The 21,915-nt window shown below is 35.7% G+C and overlaps 1 protein-coding gene across 1 annotated transcript; it reads left to right on the forward strand.

Annotated features, from left to right (window-relative positions):
- Positions 1-8,001: 8,001 nt before the first annotated feature.
- On the forward strand, positions 8,002-18,822 carry LOC132180362 (choline-phosphate cytidylyltransferase 2-like). Its single transcript, XM_059593155.1, has 8 exons — positions 8,002-8,260; positions 8,989-9,102; positions 9,351-9,446; positions 9,767-9,809; positions 9,896-10,051; positions 10,181-10,261; positions 18,050-18,148; positions 18,298-18,822. Exons 1-8 carry the CDS (start codon positions 8,103-8,105, stop codon positions 18,508-18,510), a joined length of 960 nt encoding a protein of 319 aa, XP_059449138.1. The 5' UTR covers positions 8,002-8,102; the 3' UTR covers positions 18,511-18,822.
- The last annotated feature ends 3,093 nt before the right edge of the window (positions 18,823-21,915 follow it).

Consider the following 21,915-nt stretch of genomic DNA (forward strand, 5'->3'; position numbering starts at 1 on the left):
TCATCCTCCCAAAGTTGGAGAGAATTCGCCCTCGAATTTGGACTATCTTTTCCACGGTCTTTCGGATGTCCAGTCAACTCATTCCACTTGCCCTTCCTCAAGATCAAAACAAGGCAACATTTCAAAATAAACGTAACGCTTCTCATCATCGAAATACCTTGATAGTTATCATGAAAGCCCCACACACCACTTGGCAATACTTCATATTTGCTCTTCTTCTCTCGTTCTTTCTCCCTCTCATGTGCCATGAAGATACTCCAGAACGAGTCAACCGTTGTTTCCTTTGTGAACATATAATTTTTCTCCTCCACATAAAACTCACCATAATCTTCATTAGGAGAATTTAAAATATCCTCAACACCAAGGAAATCAACATAATCAACCTCTTCACCATTAAAATTAGACACTTCACTTGAAAGGTCTTTATCAACCTCTTCATAATTATCGATGTTACTCGTGGGCTCTTCTTCTTCCAATTGATCATCTTCAAGGTAGAGGCCGCCAAACATGGGAGAAAAACCATCTTCTTTGTACTCTTCCTCTTGGTCATCTTTTTCGGGGTAGAGGCCGTCAAGCATGGGAGAAAATCCATCATTTTCGTACTCGTCCTCTAGGTCGGATGCCAAAGGTCCTTCACTCGGTTCTTTCTCATTGACATCGTCATCATAGGTTGGTGGGGAATCCCAATCCACAAATCCTTGCGAAGGATCCTCAACATCTTCATGTCTAAACTCTTCATCAATGAATTCGGACTCCTGAAACTCTTCATCCATAGATTCTTTTATCGGCCCCGGTACCACTTTCTTGATGCCATTTTCCTTGTCCTTCAACTCCTGCTTGGCTACAAAGGATTCACCATCTCCTTGTGAAGGTTTTGGCTCCGCCCATGGGCTATGTAGCAACGTCAATTTGGTTTTACCAAACATGAAGCTGTACGTATTCTTTGTTTCATCATGGATAGCAACTCTATCATATTTCCATGGCTTTCCTAACAATAGGTGACACGTATTCATGTCGACCACATCACACCACACTTGATCCACATATTTAGCTCCAATAGAAAAAGACATTAGACAATGTTTAGAAACCGTTACCTCGTTTCCTTTCGTGAGCCATTCCAACCGATAGGGAGTAGGATGTTTCTTGGTCTCAAGCCCTAGCTTCCGAACCGCTTCCTCTGAGACTACATTTATACCACTCCTTGGATCGATGACAAGCTTGGCCACCTTGCCTCCCATGGTGCATGTAGTCTGAAATTGTCGGTACGTACTTCCAATGTCTCGGGACACCGATTGATGCTTGACTTCCGCCATCTCCCAAGACACATTTTTTTTGTATGAATTTTCTATTTCTTCTTTTTGGGTGTCAAGCTTGACGCCTGCATCCCGTGATATAGCATGGGCTTGTGCCATTGGAAATTCCTTCCGCACTTCGTGCCTTACATAAGGATTGACAGGTTCACCATCGACGATAAATTTGTCTTCCGACCCCGCGTATCTTGGTTTTGGTTGACGACGACGAACGCTCGGACCATCTATGTCGGCCAAGTGATCGAAAGGGACCTCGTGATGGGTGCGCGCACGCCCCTTCTTCCGCACGGTTAGACCACCAAACCTCTCCTCCATGTGCTGCAAACGAATCGCCGGTTGCTCCTTATGTGCTGCCTCCGTGCGCACGTGCACCTCGTTCATGTTTGCAAAGCAGTTGCTCCTCCCCATTCATGGAAAGTAATTGAGCTCTGATACCAACTGATGCAGCGTAGGATTGTGGTGAACAAGAAAAACAACAAGTAGAAGGGATAAATATTTCTAAGATTGTGAGACTATCACAAGAATCAAAGAAATCTTCTTAAAAACTATAGATTCTATCTATGGTTTAAGGAAAAACATAAAGAAACTCAACTCTGAGTAATTCTTATTAAATAAACTCAATAATAATCATAAACTGAATTGTTAAAGGTTATGAGCGTATATTTATAGCCCAAGACTTCTAGTCCTAAGATAACAATGAAATAAAGTTAATTTAGAAGTCTACGAAAGACAACTAAACCAAATAAAATACTAACAAAGAAACCTAATTCAAATAAAGACTGAAAGACAAGATAGAATAAACAACTAATAAAAGACTAAAAGATAAGATAAGATAAGCCTTGAATTCCAATCTACATCACTGGTGTACGGGTTCGCCTACAGGATGAGCTATGTCTTCGTCGTCACTATTTATTGTTACATCCCCTACACATATTACGTTGCAACTGTGTTATATGCATATTTGGTTTAAAGACGCATGTAAGGTGTGATTATCAAACATTTTCTAACACATTGCCACGAACGACATGGAAGATGACTATGTTATTACAAAAAACAAAAAAGTATATAGTGTTACCCGGTCGACTCACAATTAAGGATCTCACCCTCACACGGCCCATGACCTGGGGACTCACTATCTGGCACATCATTAAATTAACTCGTCCCAGCGCTTTCCAGCATAAAAGACTCAATCATACTCAAACAGGCCCCATACATCGCTTGATGTGTAGCCACTTGTGCCTTGTATTCTACTTGTTCAATTTCCAATGCTTCAATTCGTTGTTTCTGTGAGTAAGGTCCGGACGACGTATAATATTGATGGGTGGTGCCTCTAACTTGTAGAATCACAGGTGCAGCCCCTCGAATCCGGCCAGCATATTCTAGCTTATTATTCATAGCCTGAGCATACGTGTCATCTAGTGCCTACCGTATTGTTCCCTGTGTGACGCTTGAGCTTGCCACAGCATCATTTGGGCATCAGCTCCCTCATCCTCTCCTGTAGGATATAAACAGTTGTAAACATGTTAAGCATATACTAATTGCCGGCCGCAACTACATAAGTAAAATATTACAGTGTTAATCCTAAATAAATTAACACACAAATAAAATGCAAGATTTGAGTAAGTAGCATACAACTCTCTACTGAACATCTTGACTGGCATAGCTATCATCTTTCTTCGTATAGATCTTTATGTAAAATTGTGCTCGCGTAGGATACGCGCCAACCGTTATCTCCTACAAAAACAAACAACATAAACAAATGTTTTCACGAATATTAAAATCTTAACACACACACACATCGTTATCTCCTACAAAAACAAACAACATAAACACATGTTTTCACGAATATTAAAATCTTAACACACACACACACACACACATTATATAGTTGTTAATCAATATCATTATCTAATTTTTATATCTATAGATACATATACAATTATGTATATGTAAATGACACACATATCTCCTCATGGGCAGCCCTGGCGAAGCTTTTCGATCTGGTTGAGTGTGGAATTGTATTCTTCAATCGTATGGCTCTCATACACTCCGCCTTAAGCTACATAATTTTCATTATTGATATGTGAGCCTTAACACGATTGCAATTAATATTATGGTATTTTAATAAAAAATGTGACATACCATATCATCCGGAGTACACCATCTCCCCAAGGCGCTTTCCATGTCCTTGGGCTTGTACTCGTCGATGTTTTGCGTCGACACCATAACAGACTGAATTGTATCTTCCGGTTGAATGTCAAGTGCTCTTTTTGTCCGGTATTTGTAGTTCTTCAGCTTAAGGCCCATGTCCTGGAACGCGATCCGTTTGATGGAATCGAGATTGTACTCAGGCTGGTCGTAGAACTGCTCTTACATAAGTACAAAAATGAAAAATGATTGACAAGGTATTATATTTTATGGTTGAAACAAATTTTGCAAAATAAAGTACACATGCTATGATAAATTAATAACTTCCAATTTACACATACCATCAAGGTGTCCCAAATATCCACCTTCTTTTGCAATGGTACCCTCAACCAATTGTCCTCTTTTAACCCCACAAATTTTCCTCTTCTGACGAACTTTTCCGCCATCCGTCTAAATTTTTGGGCGCGTTCGAACACCAAGAGCGGTCTGATCAAATAAAGGATCAGACCGCTCTTAAAAACATGAAACAAAAGCAAACTCTCATAGTTCGGAGCTCAGCTCCAACTACTTCTTCGTAAGTGAGGTGAGGTACTTCTTTTGATTTGAATAGGGGGTTGCCCTTTTTTTGGTTGAAGTAGCCATGACTTTGGTTGTAGTCAGTTTAAACACATAAACCCAACAAGCAACGAATTTATTCTATGCGAAAGAATCTCGCACCAAGAGCGCTATTGTAACCAATTCTGATTTCAAGGACCTAACCTTTGTTGTGAGGACTTATTTGCCATCGGCCAGTAATACCCAATTCGCATAAAACTCGCATACAACTATTTCCCCACCGGGGATCCCTCACAAATCATGCAAGTCCCCAACGTTCCGCACAACGAAATTTCTCCTGGCTCTGTATTGATGTTTAACACATGAAATGAAAATTGATGTTATAATTGTAGTGTTTTAAACAGTAATGTGCGTAATATTTATTTTAAACTAAATACCAACTACATAACATATATATATTGGTAAGTAGCATACATACCTATCGTCCAGACCTAGTGAAGACCCAACACTTGCCGCCACAGCTCATGTGGTGCATCAGTCCCATCATGATTAATTTCCTTCGGCTCCTGCGTGGCATTAGTGTCATTATCTTGCCTCCGACCTTCTTGAGCATGTGAATGTTCCTCAGCACTGCTGTGCAGTGGCGGATCAAAATGGCCATGTGAGACCAACCATAGCTGGCTCAGTGTCGGTGGCTCTAACGGAGTGGGTGCGTTTGGATCGTACTCAAAGCCTTGAACGTGGGGAAGATCGCGCATCCAATCCAGCACATTCTCGGTGATCTCACCTTCCGGATGAGGTGGACAAGGTCGATGTACATCATCATTGCGAATGAACAGGCTTGGTTGCCAGGGATTCGGGTCCTGGGTCTCGCTATCAGCATACGAACCCGAAGCCTGTGCTCCTTGATAATCTTCTCTTTTGTTGACTCATATCAACCTGTAAAATACAAAAGCAAAGTGTGAGATGACATAGAAACAAGAGGAGTTTTAACTTTATAAAGATGAATTTTGTATAAAGTTAAACCTAGAAATTTAAATTTAACAAGAGGAATTTTATTTAGTAAATTTAGAAATTTAGAAATGTTTTCTTCCCTAGGCTTCAACATTTATGAAGATTCATCACTAGGTACAACGACATTATTTGATCATTGTCACTACAAAAATTGCCACAATTAATTTCTAAAATCTATAATCTAACATCTAAAATCTAAAATATAAAAAACAATGTAGGTTTATATATATATATATATATATATATATATATATATAATCTAAAGTTAAATAACCTAAACAAAAATATAATTAATTTCCAACAATATAATCTAAAAACAAAATTATTTATATATATTTCCAATAGTGGAATTTCTAAATTACAAAGAAATCAGAATTAAGCTAAAATCTATACAAAATAATTAAAATCAGAAATATTTCATACAATTCCAACAATTAATCTAAAATCTAAACACAAAATTTTAAAATCAATCTAAAATCTGTAATTACCAATTTAAATATACGATAAAACAAAAAAAACAATGCAGAAAAATTCAAAATAAATAAAATCTGTGTAATATAGTTAGCATTGCACGCATGTTCATCATGAACTCTAAAATCTAATAAATATTAAAAAAACCAAATAAATAAATATATAAAAACAAAAAATAAACCTATAAATAAATAAAAACAATAAATAAGCCTATACATAAATAAAAAACAAAAAATATAAACCATGCAGTACGTACCGAGGACTTGCGCGCAGGGAGAGGATGACTACCTGGAGAGACGAGGACTTGCCGGAGAGGGAGATTGACGGAGAAGAGAGGAAGAAGAAGAGTATGCAGAAGTGACGTCACCTTGCGCCCATGTGCACTGAAATCCCATGCAGAGGGTGACATGTGAATAGTGTCACACGTCACCTAAGGGTAACGTGTGACACTGTTCACACATCGCCCCTTAGGGTTGACGTGTGAAAACTGACACATCGTCCTGTGGTAGATTATGTGTCATTGTTGAAACGACGTCTGTAGGATGTCGTTTGAACAGTAAAACGACACCCCTTAGATGGGTGTCGTTTTACCCAAAAAAAGTCACCTTTTGGTGACATTTTCACTCCTACTGTTGACACGTCACAAAATTCTAATTTTTTTTTTGTAGTGAAAATAAGTAAATACTTACAAAACTGTCTTAATAACTAAAGAAATTCTTGGGCTGAACTCATCTTATAAAACCAGTTCTATAGGAAATAGTTGTTTATTCCTTATAAACATGTCAAAAGTTTTGTTCACGGCTGATGTTAGATTATTCCTCAACAATATCAACATGCGATATGTCAGATGACTAAACATGCATTCTTTTCAATAACATGTTCTAAGCCTTTTACCTTTTTTAGAGATAAATGAAAGTTTAAATATAATTTTTAAAATATTTGAATCAAATTTGCTTCATATGTGACATGGTATACTAATATATGCGGTAAGGCAAACGTGAAGGGATTGATGCTATATTCTTTTGGCGAATTAGGAATAAATCGCCTGAAGAGATGGATAAGGCCTCATGGAGGCGGATAGAGCTCAAAAGAGGCGAGACACTCTAGAAAAACTCTAGAAGAAAATGAAAGTTTCGCTCTTGGAGAGAGAAACCTGTTGGTGACAACTTCATGAAGAAAGGAAGAGGAGGATGGAAGAAAACACTGTCGTCTTGATTGCAGAGCAAGAAGAGAGAAAAGTTCATCTTTCATGGAGAGCAACTTTTCGTGAAGAGCTTGCCAGTTGCGTGTCAGGATTTTTTTTTTTTTTTTTTTTGCAATAAAGTGCCAAATTCACGTTAGATTATTATTATTATTATTATTATTATTATTATTATTATTTATTTATTTATTTTAATGTACTTTTGTTAGTTTCAAATTCCAACAAATTAATACAAAGCTTGTGCTATCAAAACTTGGGGTTGGTCTGGCGTTTGTGAGCATAATTTTATAAAACACAATTAAGTGTTTAGTAAAATTTTAATTTGACCTTTAAAGTTATGCATTTTCAAATAAGCATATCATTAGCTGTGATTTGAAAATGCATATTTTTTACGTTTTAAAAATGCAATCTTAAACAATCAATTTTTTGTAATTTGATTTAAAATCATACTTTTTTTAATATAAAATTGCAATGTCACACACGCCGTTAATATAAAGCTTATGCTGTTTTACAATTTGTTTTTTCTTTTTATGGAATTGTTCGCTTATCAAATATGAATTATCATCAAGCCGGAAACATACATAGATAAGACTTTGAAGCTTATAAAGTATACAGAGATAAAATCACGGAGAAGTATACATACTCTATTCAAACTATTACTTTATTGTTAACGTTCCTTCAAACAAAAAGATGGATAAAGTTTTGTTCTAAATTAGGTTGGAAAAACCCCCTCTAATCTAGTCTATAAAAATGCTGTATGTTTATTTTGGGTGTCAAAAACACATGCTTTTTAAGTAGTAAGGATAAAGTTGGTAGAACTTTTATTATAAAAGCGCGTCTCTTCCAATTTTGTCTTTGCTATTTTAAATACATGTGTTTCTCATCTACAAAATAAATACATATCATTTTTATAGATTAAGTTAAAAAGTCCCTTCAACTTAATTTGGAAGAAATCTTTGTCCTTTAGGCATGACGTAACAAAATATATTGAGGATTAGATGACTGGTAACTTGTTATTGGTTGTGTCGGGCAATTTTATTAGGATTATGTTTGTTAATACATTTTAGATGGTGTTTTTTTTTTTTTTTTTTTTTTTTTTGTTTAAAATAAAGTGTTTTGAGTGTTTTATATTTAAGGTTATTTATTATTATTTAAAAAAAAAAACAGAACAAAAGTGAAGAAGAGTAGAAATTTATTGTTGTAATTTTGAGTTTTTGTAACCCATTCTTATTTGTTAAAAAAAAAACCTTGACCGACTTTCACAGTAAAAAGAAACAAAAGTAGCAAAAAATAGGAAGCGGAATAAGCGCAAGGTGTGAGGACCACACAAACGAGAAATACTCAACCAAAAACACTCCAGCAGCGAGGGTTGGCGCTGGTAATTGGTAATTCCAGCCATTCCAATGGAGGAGCCTAAGCCTAAGGATGCTGCCACCGTTTCCTATTCGAATGGGAACTCCGATGATACGGCGTCGGACCGCCCTGTTCGGGTCTATGCTGATGGGATCTACGATCTCTTCCACTTCGGCCACGCTCGCTCCCTTGAGCAAGCCAAGAGACTGTCTCTCTCTCTCTCTCTCTGTCTCCTTTTCTTTTTTATTTTCTTTGCGGAATGATTGTTACGTTCTGTTTTGATCCATGAATTTTTGTGGGTTGCTCTTGTTTTCTCGCTTTTCTTTATGTTCGTGGAATTTGTCAAATATTTGATTGAATTATGTTATTTGAGGATTTTGAAAGTTTTTCTGATCTTATTTCTGGGTTTCTCTTATGTGGTAAAATTCATTGCATACTTGTCATTATAAATTGCATCTCTTCTTGGTTCCTATCAGTGTAATGGATTTAGTAGTCATCTATTATTATTCCCCCCACCCCCCTGGTTTTTTTTTGTTATGCTTGCTGAAATTAATTTTGGTGATATAGACTGGTATCAAATTATGCTTATTTCAAAATCTGGGCGTAGTTTGTAGTAGATCTTCTTTTCCTTGGTGGGTTTGGTCGGTCTTTCCTGTAAAATTCTATATATATATATAGAGAATATTCTAATTTGATTTGTAGCTAAAATATACAAGAAATTTCCATGTTAAAATCGTAATTTTGTTTTTTGTTTCCAACCTTTTACAAGTTCCCAACTGAGAAATTCTTTTTGTATTTCCAGTATTTGCCTTTGTGCCCTTGGCTATGTTCGATCTTCTGTTACTCTGGGTTGGGTTTCTATGTATCATTTGCTTTTCTGTTTTGTGTGCCATGCTCTTGTACAACTTTCTTATATGATTGAATTTGTAAATTCAGGTTCCCAAACACCTATCTGCTTGTTGGATGTTGCAGTGATGAAATCACCCACAAGTATAAAGGCAAAACTGTTATGACGGAGGATGAACGCTATGAATCTCTTCGCCATTGCAAGTATAAGTTTTACCAATCACTTGAGTTTTTGATAAAGTTTGACTATACCTTGAAAGTTTGTAACAAAGATGAACGTATACTTGGCATTTTCTTTTGAAATAATTACGTCATGGAGATACTATTTTTTGGTTTGATCTATGGTTTTTTCAGTGTACCAATAAATGATTTCACTTTTTAGATGAGGGTATTGTGTATTCTTGTGTTATCAAGAGGATCAAATGTGGGGCTTTCTTGTACATTTTGTGCAGGTGGGTAGATGAAGTCATTCCCGATGCTCCTTGGGTGATCACACAAGAATATCTTGACAAGCACAACATTGACTTTGTGGCCCATGATGCTCTTCCGTAAGGATAATCAACCGAAAATTTCAAGCTTAAGAGTTATGATATAATTTTGTGGACTAAGGAGTTTTAGAACAATGATGAACTTCTTTCAGTTTCTCTTGCTCAATAATCTATTTGAAAAATATGGTATTTCCTATATCTTGTATGAGAGAACAGTATTGCTGATCTGATTTAACAGTATTTTTCTCTTTTATATATATTTTTTTATTTTTATTTATTTCATGTTTCCCATTTTATCCATTTTGTAATGCTAATTTTAGTGGTTCAAGGAATTAGCTATATCGTGTGATCTTTTGTACTTTGCTGTAAATCTATTGTAGTTATGCAGATGCTAGTGGAGCTGGGAACGATGTTTATGAGTTTGTAAGTCTGAGAGACAATTTCTCTTCCATTGCGATTTCTACTTTTTCCTCTAACATTGAATTATCTGAAGCTAGCCACTATTGTAGGTTAAATCTGCTGGGAGGTTCAAGGAAACAAAACGGACTGATGGGATTTCTACGTCGGACATTATAATGAGGATTGTAAAAGATTATAACCAGTATGTGATGCGTAACTTGGATCGTGGGTATTCAAGAAAAGAGCTTGGTGTCAGCTATGTTAAGGCAGGATTTTTAGTTAAATTTGATTTATTATTTGATTTGAGGTTCTGAATACGTAGTTCTGTTTTGTGGATTCTGTTTTAGTGATATCTTTTCCTGGTGAACTTATTCTGCTTCGGTTGATGTATGCAGGAAAAGCGACTGAGGGTGAACATGAGATTGAAGAAACTACAAGAGAAAGTGAAGGAGCAACAAGAAAAAGTGGGGGAGAAGGTATGCTGATGCTTAGCCTAAAACATGAAACTGTTGTTTATTACTTATCTCCAAAAAAAAAAAAAAAATTTTATACTGCACTTTATTTATATAAGATGTTATGGAAGATTCTTTAAGGACTTTTTTTGGTTACATAGAATGGTGATAACATTATAATCTCTTCACCCCCCTTGTTTTTTGTATCACGTGATGGTTTTTTTCTTCTAGGCACTTTTGGTGTTGCCATTTACATAAAATTTTCAACTTTTGTTGTACAAATAACAGGAGCATGTGTTGGAAATTATCTTGACTTGTACTTGATTTTATAGATTCCCTTAAAATATATCTTTACTTCAAATAACATCATTAATGTTATCCCTTGCAAAGCTCAATTTTATTTGCAATGTTTATATTTTAATTAGAGTTTGTATTCTAGGAGTTTTTGGAGTTCCATTGTTTCAAGTGTTATTATGGAACTTTATTATCTATTATTTTGTTCTGATAAGTATGGAGCTCTTTCACTTAGATTTGTTTTTGTATTTTTTTTATAAGCAAAAATCTCTTTAGAGAGCGCAATGAAATACAACTCAAATGCACAAGAAATATACAAGATAGACCTCCAATTAGGGAGAAAAAGAACGCAAGTTCAAAATATCAGTAAAACTAGAAAAGCGAGGCTAGCCACAATCCAAGCATAAAGAAATTTGTACATAACACCTTTTAACTCTAATACTGACATCTCGCATAAAACTAGATTTATGAATTCAACTATTTATTTGAGAAAGGAAAAGATTATAAAGAATATGATTAAATCCTTCCCAATATTTTAAATAAGTAATCAAATTCATTAAAAGTGCAAGGGTGTGCAACTCAAGTACACATGATATATACAAGAGAAATACCCATCCAGAAAAAGAAAAAAAGACTTAAGAAAATCTTGAAAACTAGAAAAAAGAAAGTGATTGTAGGCAGCTGTCTAGTGGTACAGAGTGTTAAAGAAAAAAAGCCTTTAATTCTACAACCGTCCTCGCTTGATCTTTAAAGCCTTAAGCATTTCTGTCTCTAGGTACACCACAGTATGCAGGACATAATCATCTTCCATAAAGCTGGACTATGAAAACTACCAAATTGACCTCTCCAACAAGTGAAAAGATCTACCATCCGTTTGGGCATGCCCCAGTCTAACCAAAAAGACTAAAATTAGAATCCCATAAGGCACTAGCAACCTTATAATGGAGCAAAAGGTGATCAATGGATTGCCTACTTTTCTTACAACTCCCATCTACTACTATGATATGTTGCTTCCTTAGAATATCCATAATGAGTATCTTTCCTAATGTGGCTGGCCAAGCAAAGAATGCCACTCTCAATGGAACCTTATTCTGCCAAATACTCCTCCAAAGAAAAAGATTGCTATTGTTAACGTATTTGATTATATTATTAAATTTACCTTTTTTTATCAGTTTAAGTTTTTGGAATAAGTGGTGATTTAACATGGTATCAAAGCAAGAGGTCATAAATTCGCATGTGTGCATATGCACATACACATGCATGCAAAAACGCATGTACATTCGTGCGCCTGTGCACATTAACTTACACATACGGAAACGTAAACCTAATCATTCCCAAATGGTGTGGTCAATGGTTCTAATTAGTTGTCTCTTGTACTTGATTGTTATTGCATTGGGCTTTTTGAAAGTCATTTCCTCTGTGAGGGGCAATCATTTAGAGCTGAGTGCTTATATAGAGGGGTATGGATTTTCATTACCATGATTTCTTTTGATTTTAATATTAATAAACCACTACCTTTTTTTTTTTTTTTTAATTTCCTTTTCACTCTTTTCCTTCATTTAGTTGGGTAGTTCATTTCTACTTTTTTTTTTTTTTTTTGATAAGAAATTTAATCTCATTAGAAAGGGCATTTGGGCAACCCTAGTACAAATGAAGCATACAAGAAAAACCCATATTAGGTAGAAAAATATGAACAAAAATCCAAAAACTGATGAGAACTAGAAAATGGCATACTATTAAATGTTGTAATCCATACGTGAAGGGATTTTAACATAATATTTTTTAGCGCAACCGTCGAAATCTCTCGATATTCAAAGCTCTTTGCATTCCGCTCTCTCCAAATACACCACATTAATCACAAAGGAGTCAACGACCAAATTTCCAAAACGTTATGGCCTACCACCTGACCTCGCCAACTCACCTAAAATTCTCTTACCCTTTCGTACATAACTCAGTCAACACCAATCAGATGGAAAAGGGAACTCTATAATTCTGTTACTACATAGCGAAGTAAAAGGTGATCAACAAACTTTTCACTTTTCTTGCAAATACAACACCAATCCACCACTATGATGCTCTTCTTTCTCAAGTTATGGGGTATGTTTGCTAACCCTTCCCTCTTTCCTTTTTCATTTCTACCAAAAACTCAAAACATTAATGGACAACTTTCCTCACAAAGCACTTAAATAAACTCAAAACTCCTTTCACCTTTATGTCATTTCAAAACACTTTTTCAACAAAATAACATGATCAAGAGTACACAATAAGTACCCTTAAAAATGATCAAGTTACCCCTAAGTATAGGGAATATGTCTAAAAAATCACAAAAAAATCCCACAACAGACTCCCGAAATGAACCCTAAACATTAAGATTGCTACAGTGGAACCCAATATTTTGGGTTCCACTATTACAATCCTTATGATTATTTAAAAAAAAAAAAAAAAAAAATTGATATTCTCTTCTCTCCTCTCTCCTCTCATGTCTGACAATTCTCTCTCATCTCTCATCTCATATATATATATATTATAATTAAAAAAACAAATATTTTAATGATATAGGAAATGATTAAAGGAAGCTATTGCGGTATATTTTGACATAGGGAAATAAAAAGTAGTTTGGATCCTTAAATGTAGGGAAAATGACGAGGAAACTGTTGGGAATGCTCTTATGTTTTGAGTATGTTTCAAGCTTGTATTCTTGGTTGTAGAGTTGCATCCTTGTTGATAAAGTACTTGAGTCTTCCTTTGGGAGCTTCTTATAAGACTACTTCTATTTGGAATGGCATTATTGAAAAAATTGAATGGCATTATTGAAAAAATTGAATGCCATTCGGCTAGTTGGAAGAGGCTTCATCTGCCTAAGGGTGGTAGATTGACTTTGATGAAAAGCACTCTTTCCAATTTGCCTATTTATTATTTGTACTTGTTTCTGCAGGCATGGCTAATAGGCTTGAAAAACTTAAGAGGAATTTTTTATGGGGTGGAATTGGTGATGAGTTTAATTTCCACTTAGTGAATTGGTTGAAAATTTATACTCCTATAAAATCTAGTGGAGTGGGGGTATAAAAACCTAATTCAGTTTAACCGAGCTCTTTTAAGGAAATGGTTATGGCATTAAGCTACAAGAAGTAGGCTTTGTAGAGATTGGTGTTGGAAACTAAGAATGATGGCTTAAGGGGTGGTTGGTGTTCTAAGGAGGTAGCATGGCCCTTAAGAATGGGAGTGTGGAATATATATGGGGGGATGGGAAGAGTTTGTCTAGATCTATTAGATATGAGGTGGAAGATGAGTCTAAGGTTAGGTTTTGACATGATTTGTGGTAAGTGGAACAGTCTCTAAAGATTTCTTATCCATCCTTCTTTAGTATTGCAAGTTGGAAGATGGGTGAGTAGCGGATCATTTGCAGTTCTGAAATGAAAATCTTCAATGGAATATATTTTTTACCAAGCCAATGCATGATTGAGAGGTGGATTTGGTCGCCGATAGACGGTTTTTGGACATATCCCTTTACACTCCCAATTAACATGATCAAGAGCCTTCTCCAAGTCCAATTTACATATCCAAGTTCCCTGGATCTTATTCAAATGTCTAGACATTCATTAGCTACAAAAATTGAATCCAAAATTTGTCTATGTTTGATGAACAAATTATCTGAACTTGAAATAATCTTTCCCAATATTGATTTAAGCCTGTTTGCCAAGACTATAAAAATAATTTTATAAACACCACCCACCAAACTAATAGGACAGAAGTCTTTTTTTTTTTTGGTAAGTAATATTGTATATATAAAAAAGCGTAAGGTGGCCCTAAGTACACAGTAAGTATACACAAGAAAACCAACGTTAGCCTACAAAGAGACCTCGATAAGAGAGCCCTAAACCCTAGAAAGACCCTAGGCCTGCAATACAGACCCCTGAAACCCCAAAAAAGCCCTAAACTCGCAAGGCATTCCTAAACCCTCAACGCTACTCTGCCTTTGCGACTTTTCCCCGACTGGATTCCCTATCTCGAGCCTTAAAATTAATGGAGTATTCAAAATTTTTGAGTTCCCTCTTCGCCTTAGTAGTTGAGGCAGAAATCCCGTATCTTCAAGAGACCGCTCCTCTTCAATGACATTTAGGACAAAAGTAGTATTAATGCTTTTCTCAAACTTCCTTCGACAATGAAACTCCTTGAAAACTTCCACGATGTCCTCTTTCATAATCTCCCAACCCAACACTTTTGGAAATAAGTCAAAGAATCTATTAGGGCCTTGAGCCTTGTCGTCTTCAAATCTCTCACCACCTCCCACACTTCACTCTCCTTAAAATGTCTTTCCAAGCAATTTCTCTCATCCGCATCAATGGAAAGGAATGAAAGGCGATTCAATTTGGTCGCCAACTAAACTGTTCAAAATACAACTGATTGTAGAATTGCACAATATGCAGCCTTATTTTTGTAAAATCAGAAGACATAGACCTGTTGACAATTAAAGAATCCATGGAGTTATTTCTTTGATGCGAAGTTGCCACCCGATGAAAGAATTTAGCATTTTTATCCTCTTTCTCAACCAAAGGCCCTTGACTTCTGCCTCCAACTCACTTCCTCAAGAAGGATAATCCTCTCCAACAACATAGAAATGTCTTCATTCCTCAACCTTTCATCCCCAGTTAATGTTCTTCCCTCTGCAAAACTCACAGATTCCATCCAAAAGATCATTTTTTGTTTTTCCCTACGTTACCAAATACCTCCTCATTCCATTTTTTCATATCCGATTTCAAGGCTTTAAACTTGTTCACCAGCACATAACTAGGAGATCCTTGATGTTCACCTACTCCACAAAGCCTTCAGAATTCAGCTACATATTTTCAAACTTAAAATACCTAATACCCCCACTAACACATCACAATCCAACATCAAAGGAAAATGATCTGAGAGGATGCTAGGAAGCGTCCTCTAGCAGACATCAAGAAATGGTTCTTCCCATTTCAGAGATAGAAGAAACTTATCAATTCTAGACCATGACTGAGAATCACGATTAAAATTCCCAGCTACAAGAGAGATTTCCATGAGGCCTTGATAAAAAATGAATTCCATAAAGTCCAACATAGTTTGTGATTATCTAGGATCACTTGATCTTTCACTTGGATACCGAACAACATTAAAATCGAGTAATACACCATGACACCTCCCACCAACTCATAAAGCCAACCGATTCGTCCCAAAGACATTTCTAGTCAACATCATCGTTTGGACTATACACACTCTCAAACGCCCATTCAAAATTATCCATAACATTCTCCACACAATCCTCAATCTTCTACACCACCCGCCTATCCCACATTAACAATACCCACCTGAAGCCTCTCTCGACCCTAAGTATGAGTCCACATGTTGGCAACCACATAAACTACGAATCACGTTCTTATAAATATCGTCCTATTTTGTCTCTTGTAAACAAATAATATTCGCCTTTCAATCTCTAAGAAGACCTTTAATCTTCAACCATTTCTTCCTCTCATTCAACCCTCTCACATTCCATGATACAATCTCAGGTTTCATAAGGAACAATTATAACCCTTCCCCTTTTTTCACTCTCTATTTCATGGTTGTCTCTATTAGCTGACTTAGAACAATAATATGGAACACTAGTCGAACCACTCTGATTAGAGGTACCCCCTCCCCCCCTTTTCTCACCCTCTATTTCATGGTTGTCTCTATTAGCTGACTTAGAACAATAATCTGGAACTAGTTGAACCGCTCTGATGTCGACTTGCTTTGTTCACAGTAAATAGAGCCATCAATTAATCCTCAAAACCCTCACATGACAGCTCCACTATATGATAGAAAATTTTCACTCTCTCAGCCGCCCAGTCTGAAGACACTGAATAAGTCACTGTTCTTCAAGTACTGCAAGTGGTGGACACTCAACAGCTCACTTCCCTTAACCTCCTCACCATAATAAGTCAGCAAGGCCATAGAATTCTGATTCACATCCCCACCAGAGCAAACCGTTTTCAATCTCATCTCCATTCATTCGTTTCTACATTGAGCTAACACCAAATTTATGCCAGTCAACATTTTCTTGTGGTTGGTTGTTTATGTTTGTATTATGCATCCTGATGATGCTGTTACTGCTATAGTTAGCACTGCCTTGGGCAGTAGTCTTAGTTTTATGTATGCTGCTGTTTGTACCAATTTTGTTCATCCTTGTTTCTATTTGAATTAATGTGCTTGGTTCTTGTTGCTTGTAAGTGTGGTCAAGGTGAAGGAATAGTCCTTTACATTGATGTTATTTATTTAGGGGAGAATAAACTTTACTCCCTTGAAGTATCAATGCATTTGTGTTTTAGCGCCCAATGCTTAAAAATCGACGAAAGACCTCACAATGTATCTGACGTTGGCAAAAAACACCATCCGTCCATCAAATCCGTCTATTTAGACGGAAACCAAGTCACGTGCATGCCTTTTTCAACCAGAACTTTCAAAAATGCCCTTGTGGGGTAAAGTGTAAATGTAAATGACTTCGGAGGGTAAAGTATAAACCACCAAAAACTTAACTAAACAAAAACAAAAAAACCAAAAGCTAAATCTAAACTTAAAAAAAAAAAACCTCACAAAAAAAGAAAAGAAAAGTGGGGGATGGCCGAGCCATCCCCTTTGGCCAAACCACTCTGAGACCGGCTGAATGAGAGTGGCTTGGCCACCCTCGGCCACCTCGAAACCCATTTGGGTGGGGTGGTTTCGACCACCCCCATTTGAGCAAGGGGATCGGATCACCCTCATGGCACACATGGGTGGTTCGGTACTCCATACTGGTTGAATGGGGATAGTCGAGCCACACCCTTGGCCAAATCAGGGGGGCCGAGCCACCCCCCACTTTTGTTTTTTTTTTTGGTGTGAGTTTCAGGTTTAGTTTACTATTTTTTTTTTAATTTATTTTTTATTTTGTATATAAACTTTTTTGTTTTAAGTTTAGGTTTAGTTTAGTTTAGTTTTTTTTTTTTTTTTCAGTTTAGGTTTACTTTTTGGTTTTTTATTTTTATATTTTGGATATAAACTTTTTGTTTTAAGTTTTAGGTTTAGTGTTTTTTTATGTTTATGTTTACATTTTACCCCCGAAGTCATTTATGTTTACACTTTACCCTCTGAGGGTATTTTCAGAAGTTTTGGTTGAAAAATGTCACGTGACTTGGTTTCCGTCCAAATAAATGGATTTGATGGACGGATGGTATTTTTTGCCAATGTCAGATACCTTGTGGGAGCATTTCGTCGATTTTTAAACATTGGGCGCTAAAACGCAAATGCATATGGATACTTCAGGGGGTAAAATGTATTTTATCCATTTATTTATTTAGTTGTGTTGATTGAATACTCATAATTCTGATATTGCTTTGTTGGTTGTGGACTCTCTCTCTCTCTCTCTCTCTCCAGTATTGGAATCCTAATTTTTATTTCATTTTTCACATTTTTGCCCATTTTTCCTCCAAGGATTATATAGAACAATGATGCATGTAACTTCCTGCCTGAATATTTTAGATTCAAACTGTTGCAATGCATCGTAATGAGTGGGTAGAAAATGCTGATCGCTGGGTTGCTGGATTTCTTGAAATGTTCGAAGAAGGTTGCCATAAAATGGTAAGGCAATCTATGCATATCTATAGTCTAGACATTTATTTTTATGCCTTTAAAAATTATACTTTTGTTCCAAAACTTAGGCTATGTATGCTTCTTATATACTTATTTATTACTTTGGCATCCTTTCCCACAATTTGGGTGTTCATCAGGGCACTGCCATCAGGGATCGAATTCAAGAGCGGCTTAGGGGTCAGTTGTCTAGAGAATCCAAATATCTACAAAATGGTGACAAGGATGTTGATGATGATGATGATGAAGAAGAATATTATGATGATGATAATTATGAACATTATTATGATGATGAAGAAGAGTGTTATGGTGATGATGGGGAAGATAAGAAAGATGAGAAAGAAAAGAAGTAAATGTGTTTTTCCATGCTTGGCAAGGAAAAGCTTGCAGGTAGTAGATAAATTACAATATTACTTAGTGTGCCTTGCTACTCTTGGTCTCTTGTGAAGTGCCATACAATAGATGATGAAACGTCGCTTTGAAGCTTCTAATTTCTTGTAATTTTTATTTTCCATTTTAGCGTGGTTGAGATTTCTGAGAACTTGTAAATTAGTTCATGAAAGTGCTGTTTCTGGATGCCGAGATTGGCCTTCTTCAAACTTGTGTTTTGTGATTGGTTGTTATTTAAGCAATGTAAAGAGGCACATGCACATCTATTCCCGGTAGCCTTATGTTGGCAATTTTTGACACAATGTGTAAACCCGACACTTGTTAGGGTTGAGGAGTATCGTTTAATTAAAAATAGGTCGAGTTAAGGTTGACCTATATAATTTTATACTTATGTCTTGATACGACACAACTTCAATACGAATTGTCATCCATAATTCCTTGTAACCCAACAAAATGATTCAAATGAGATAAACTCTTCAATTTCTTTCTTTCTCCAATTTCCTTCAATTTCCTTCTTTCTCCACCCCCATTTGGCCATAGGGGGGGCCGAACCACCCCCTAGGGCCGGCCACCCCTTATGGCCAAACCTAAAAATTTCAACTGTTGGGTTTGGCCTAGGGGGTGGCTTGGCCATCCCTTAGGACTATGGGGGTGGTTGAAATCTATACCCAATGGCCAGTTGGGGGTGGCTTGGGTGATTTGGTCATCCCCAACCGGCCTTGGGGGTGGCTTTCTTAGGTGGGGTGGCCGGCCACCCCTTACGGCCAAAATGGGGTGGCCAGCAACCCCATATATTTTTATTTATTTTTTATCATTATATATATATATATATATATATATATATTTTAAATTTAAGTAATAAAATATTATTTTTTTAATTAGTGGACATGTGGCAGATTTTACACCATTGAATGAGAATCAATGGTCAAGTTTGAGCATGGAGAATATAGAAGTAGGGAAGGACGCTTCCAAGTTTGAGCCTAGATTCTTTAAACACACTATCTCAAGCCCTATTCTCTAGCATGTGAGAGCAGGGCGGAACTAGCAAGCGGTTTGGGGGCTTTACCCCACAAGCCTCAAAATATATATATATATATATTAAAAAAAGAAATTTCTATAATTATTTTAAAACAAGGAAGGAAAACAAGAAAAGTCAAGAACCAAGGGGGTCATTTTGTCTCGGCGGCGGAGCCAATTTTTACTTTTTATTGGGGTAGAATTAAAATAGAAAAAAATATAAAAAAGTTCTACAAACTATCAGCTGTTTTCAATAGAACCCCCAATATTTAAAAGGTACTAGACGTCGAGTAAAGTCTCTATCATCTCCAAAAGCGGGGTGGTTAGGTTCGAGTCTTCATCGATCGGGTGGTCAGACGCAATCTAATAGTATATATTGAAGAGTGAGAAGTAGCATCACAAACTACCAAAATGTATTAAAAATGCCACTTATTTTTTATATTCCTATAGTACCCCTATTCTTTTAACAAATAAAATAATTAAATAATTGTAAAAAAAAAAAATCAAACAATTTTTTTAAAATACAAGAAAACCAATGGGCGAATAAAAAAAGAAAAGAAAGTTTTTTGGAATAAATAATAAATAATTAGTCACTGTAGTTGGCCTAAACTATAAATTGCTTCATGTTGTATTAAAGTAAAATCAAAAGTACGATTCTTGAGATATTTCTAAAAAAAAAAAAAAAAGGGTACTAAAGTAGCTAATCAAACTACCAAATTGATTTTACTTTAGTACGACATGAAACAATTTGTAATTTAGGCCGACTATAGTGACTAATTATTTATTTATTCCAAAAAAACATTTTTTTTTTTTTACAATTATTTTACTATTTTATTTGTTAAAAGAATAGGGGTATTATAAGAATATAAAAAAATAAGTGGCCTTTTGATAATTTTTGGTAGTTTGGGGGGCTACTTTAGTACCTTTTGAACATTGAGAGGCTCTATTGAATGGCTGGTAGTTTGAGGGGTCTTTTTATATTTTTCCCATTAAAATAATAAAATGTAATGACAAGATAATATATATATATATTCTCTTTATATGGTATTTTTTTGGGTTAAATATACTTAAAACTAAGGCGGGCAATTTAACTCGCAACTCGCGAACTCAACACAAACACAACACGTAATTTTTGGTCTAGGGTTTAGGTTAAACAGGTTTGGGTCATAAACAAGTGATCCGTTTATGACCCGTTTAATAAACATGTCACACAGGTCAACCTGTGGGTTTGCGAGTTGACCCGTTTATATAATTTATTTTTATTTTTATTTTTTAAAGTAAAATTTAAGTTTAACTGGCAATTAAACCCCGACACGTAGTTTTAGGGTTATGATTTAGGTTAAACAGGTTCGGGTTAACATAAATGGTTTTGCGGGTTAACCGGGTCGACACGAAGATGACACGTGAACCCGTTTTGCTATCCCTACTTAAGACCCTTAAACTATTAGTCATTTTCAAAAAAGTCCCACAAACTATCGGATGCAACACTTAGATACATCAAACTACAACTTTGTTGCAATTAAGCTACTTTTTTGTCATTCTTCCAAAAATATCCATATCAATGCTAAAGGATTTATATGCATAATTTGGATACAAAATTGAACAAAGTGTCAAAAGTTTCATTGCCCCTTCATCAAACCTACTATCAAGCTCTTGCAATTGAGAGTATATGATCTCTTTGATGATGACCCCGACCTTTAAAATAACAAATACTCAAATCTGGAATGTCAATTTTAAATTGCTTCGAGAAAGAGACTACTTTCTCTAGAAAATTATCCTAATTTTCATTTCTCAACAATTTTGAATGAGTGCTTTTGTATTAGAATATAACTACATACCATTCAAGATTTTTAAACTACCACTTATCCTAAAATCTTAAGCTAATAGGAAGAGGTAAATTTAATCGCTTACTCACTACTTTAATACTCTTCTTCACGTGTGGGCTCAAACTCCCTTTTTAATAGGTAGGCCCAACACGTGGAATATTTAATTTAAATAGGAGGTAGGTGACAAAGTTAAGGTTTGATCCCAGGAATTTTAGCTCTGATACCATATTACATTACCGATTGTCACAAAAGCTTAAGCTAATAGGAATATGTAAATTTAATCACTCAATCATTACTTTAACAAAGATATCTTGAAATTTTTGCTGTAAATGTCGACAAAGGCTGTCAGTAATATCCATGATTTCCTACATTAAATGTAAGATGAATATGAATTGGAAGGATGCAATCATTTTTTTAAGTAGCATTAACATCCTCATGTTGAGAGTAAGTGGATTCTCTTTTTATAATATTTTCAAGCACTGAAGAAATAGCTCTAAACTTCTTTACTAGGCTATAAATAAAATG

This window comes from Corylus avellana, chromosome ca5, assembly GCF_901000735.1.
Source record: "Corylus avellana chromosome ca5, CavTom2PMs-1.0".
Classification (NCBI taxonomy): Eukaryota; Viridiplantae; Streptophyta; class Magnoliopsida; order Fagales; family Betulaceae; genus Corylus; species Corylus avellana.

Coding starts and splice junctions, on each gene's coding strand:
- LOC132180362 (XM_059593155.1), top strand. CDS start 8,103: ATGGAGGAGCCTAAGCCTAAGGATGCTGCCACCGTTTCCTATTCGAAT. Junction 8,261..8,988: donor CTTGAGCAAGCCAAGAGACT/GTCTCTCTCTCT, acceptor TTGTAAATTCAG/GTTCCCAAACACCTATCTGC. Junction 10,052..10,180: donor TTGGTGTCAGCTATGTTAAG/GCAGGATTTTTA, acceptor TGATGTATGCAG/GAAAAGCGACTGAGGGTGAA.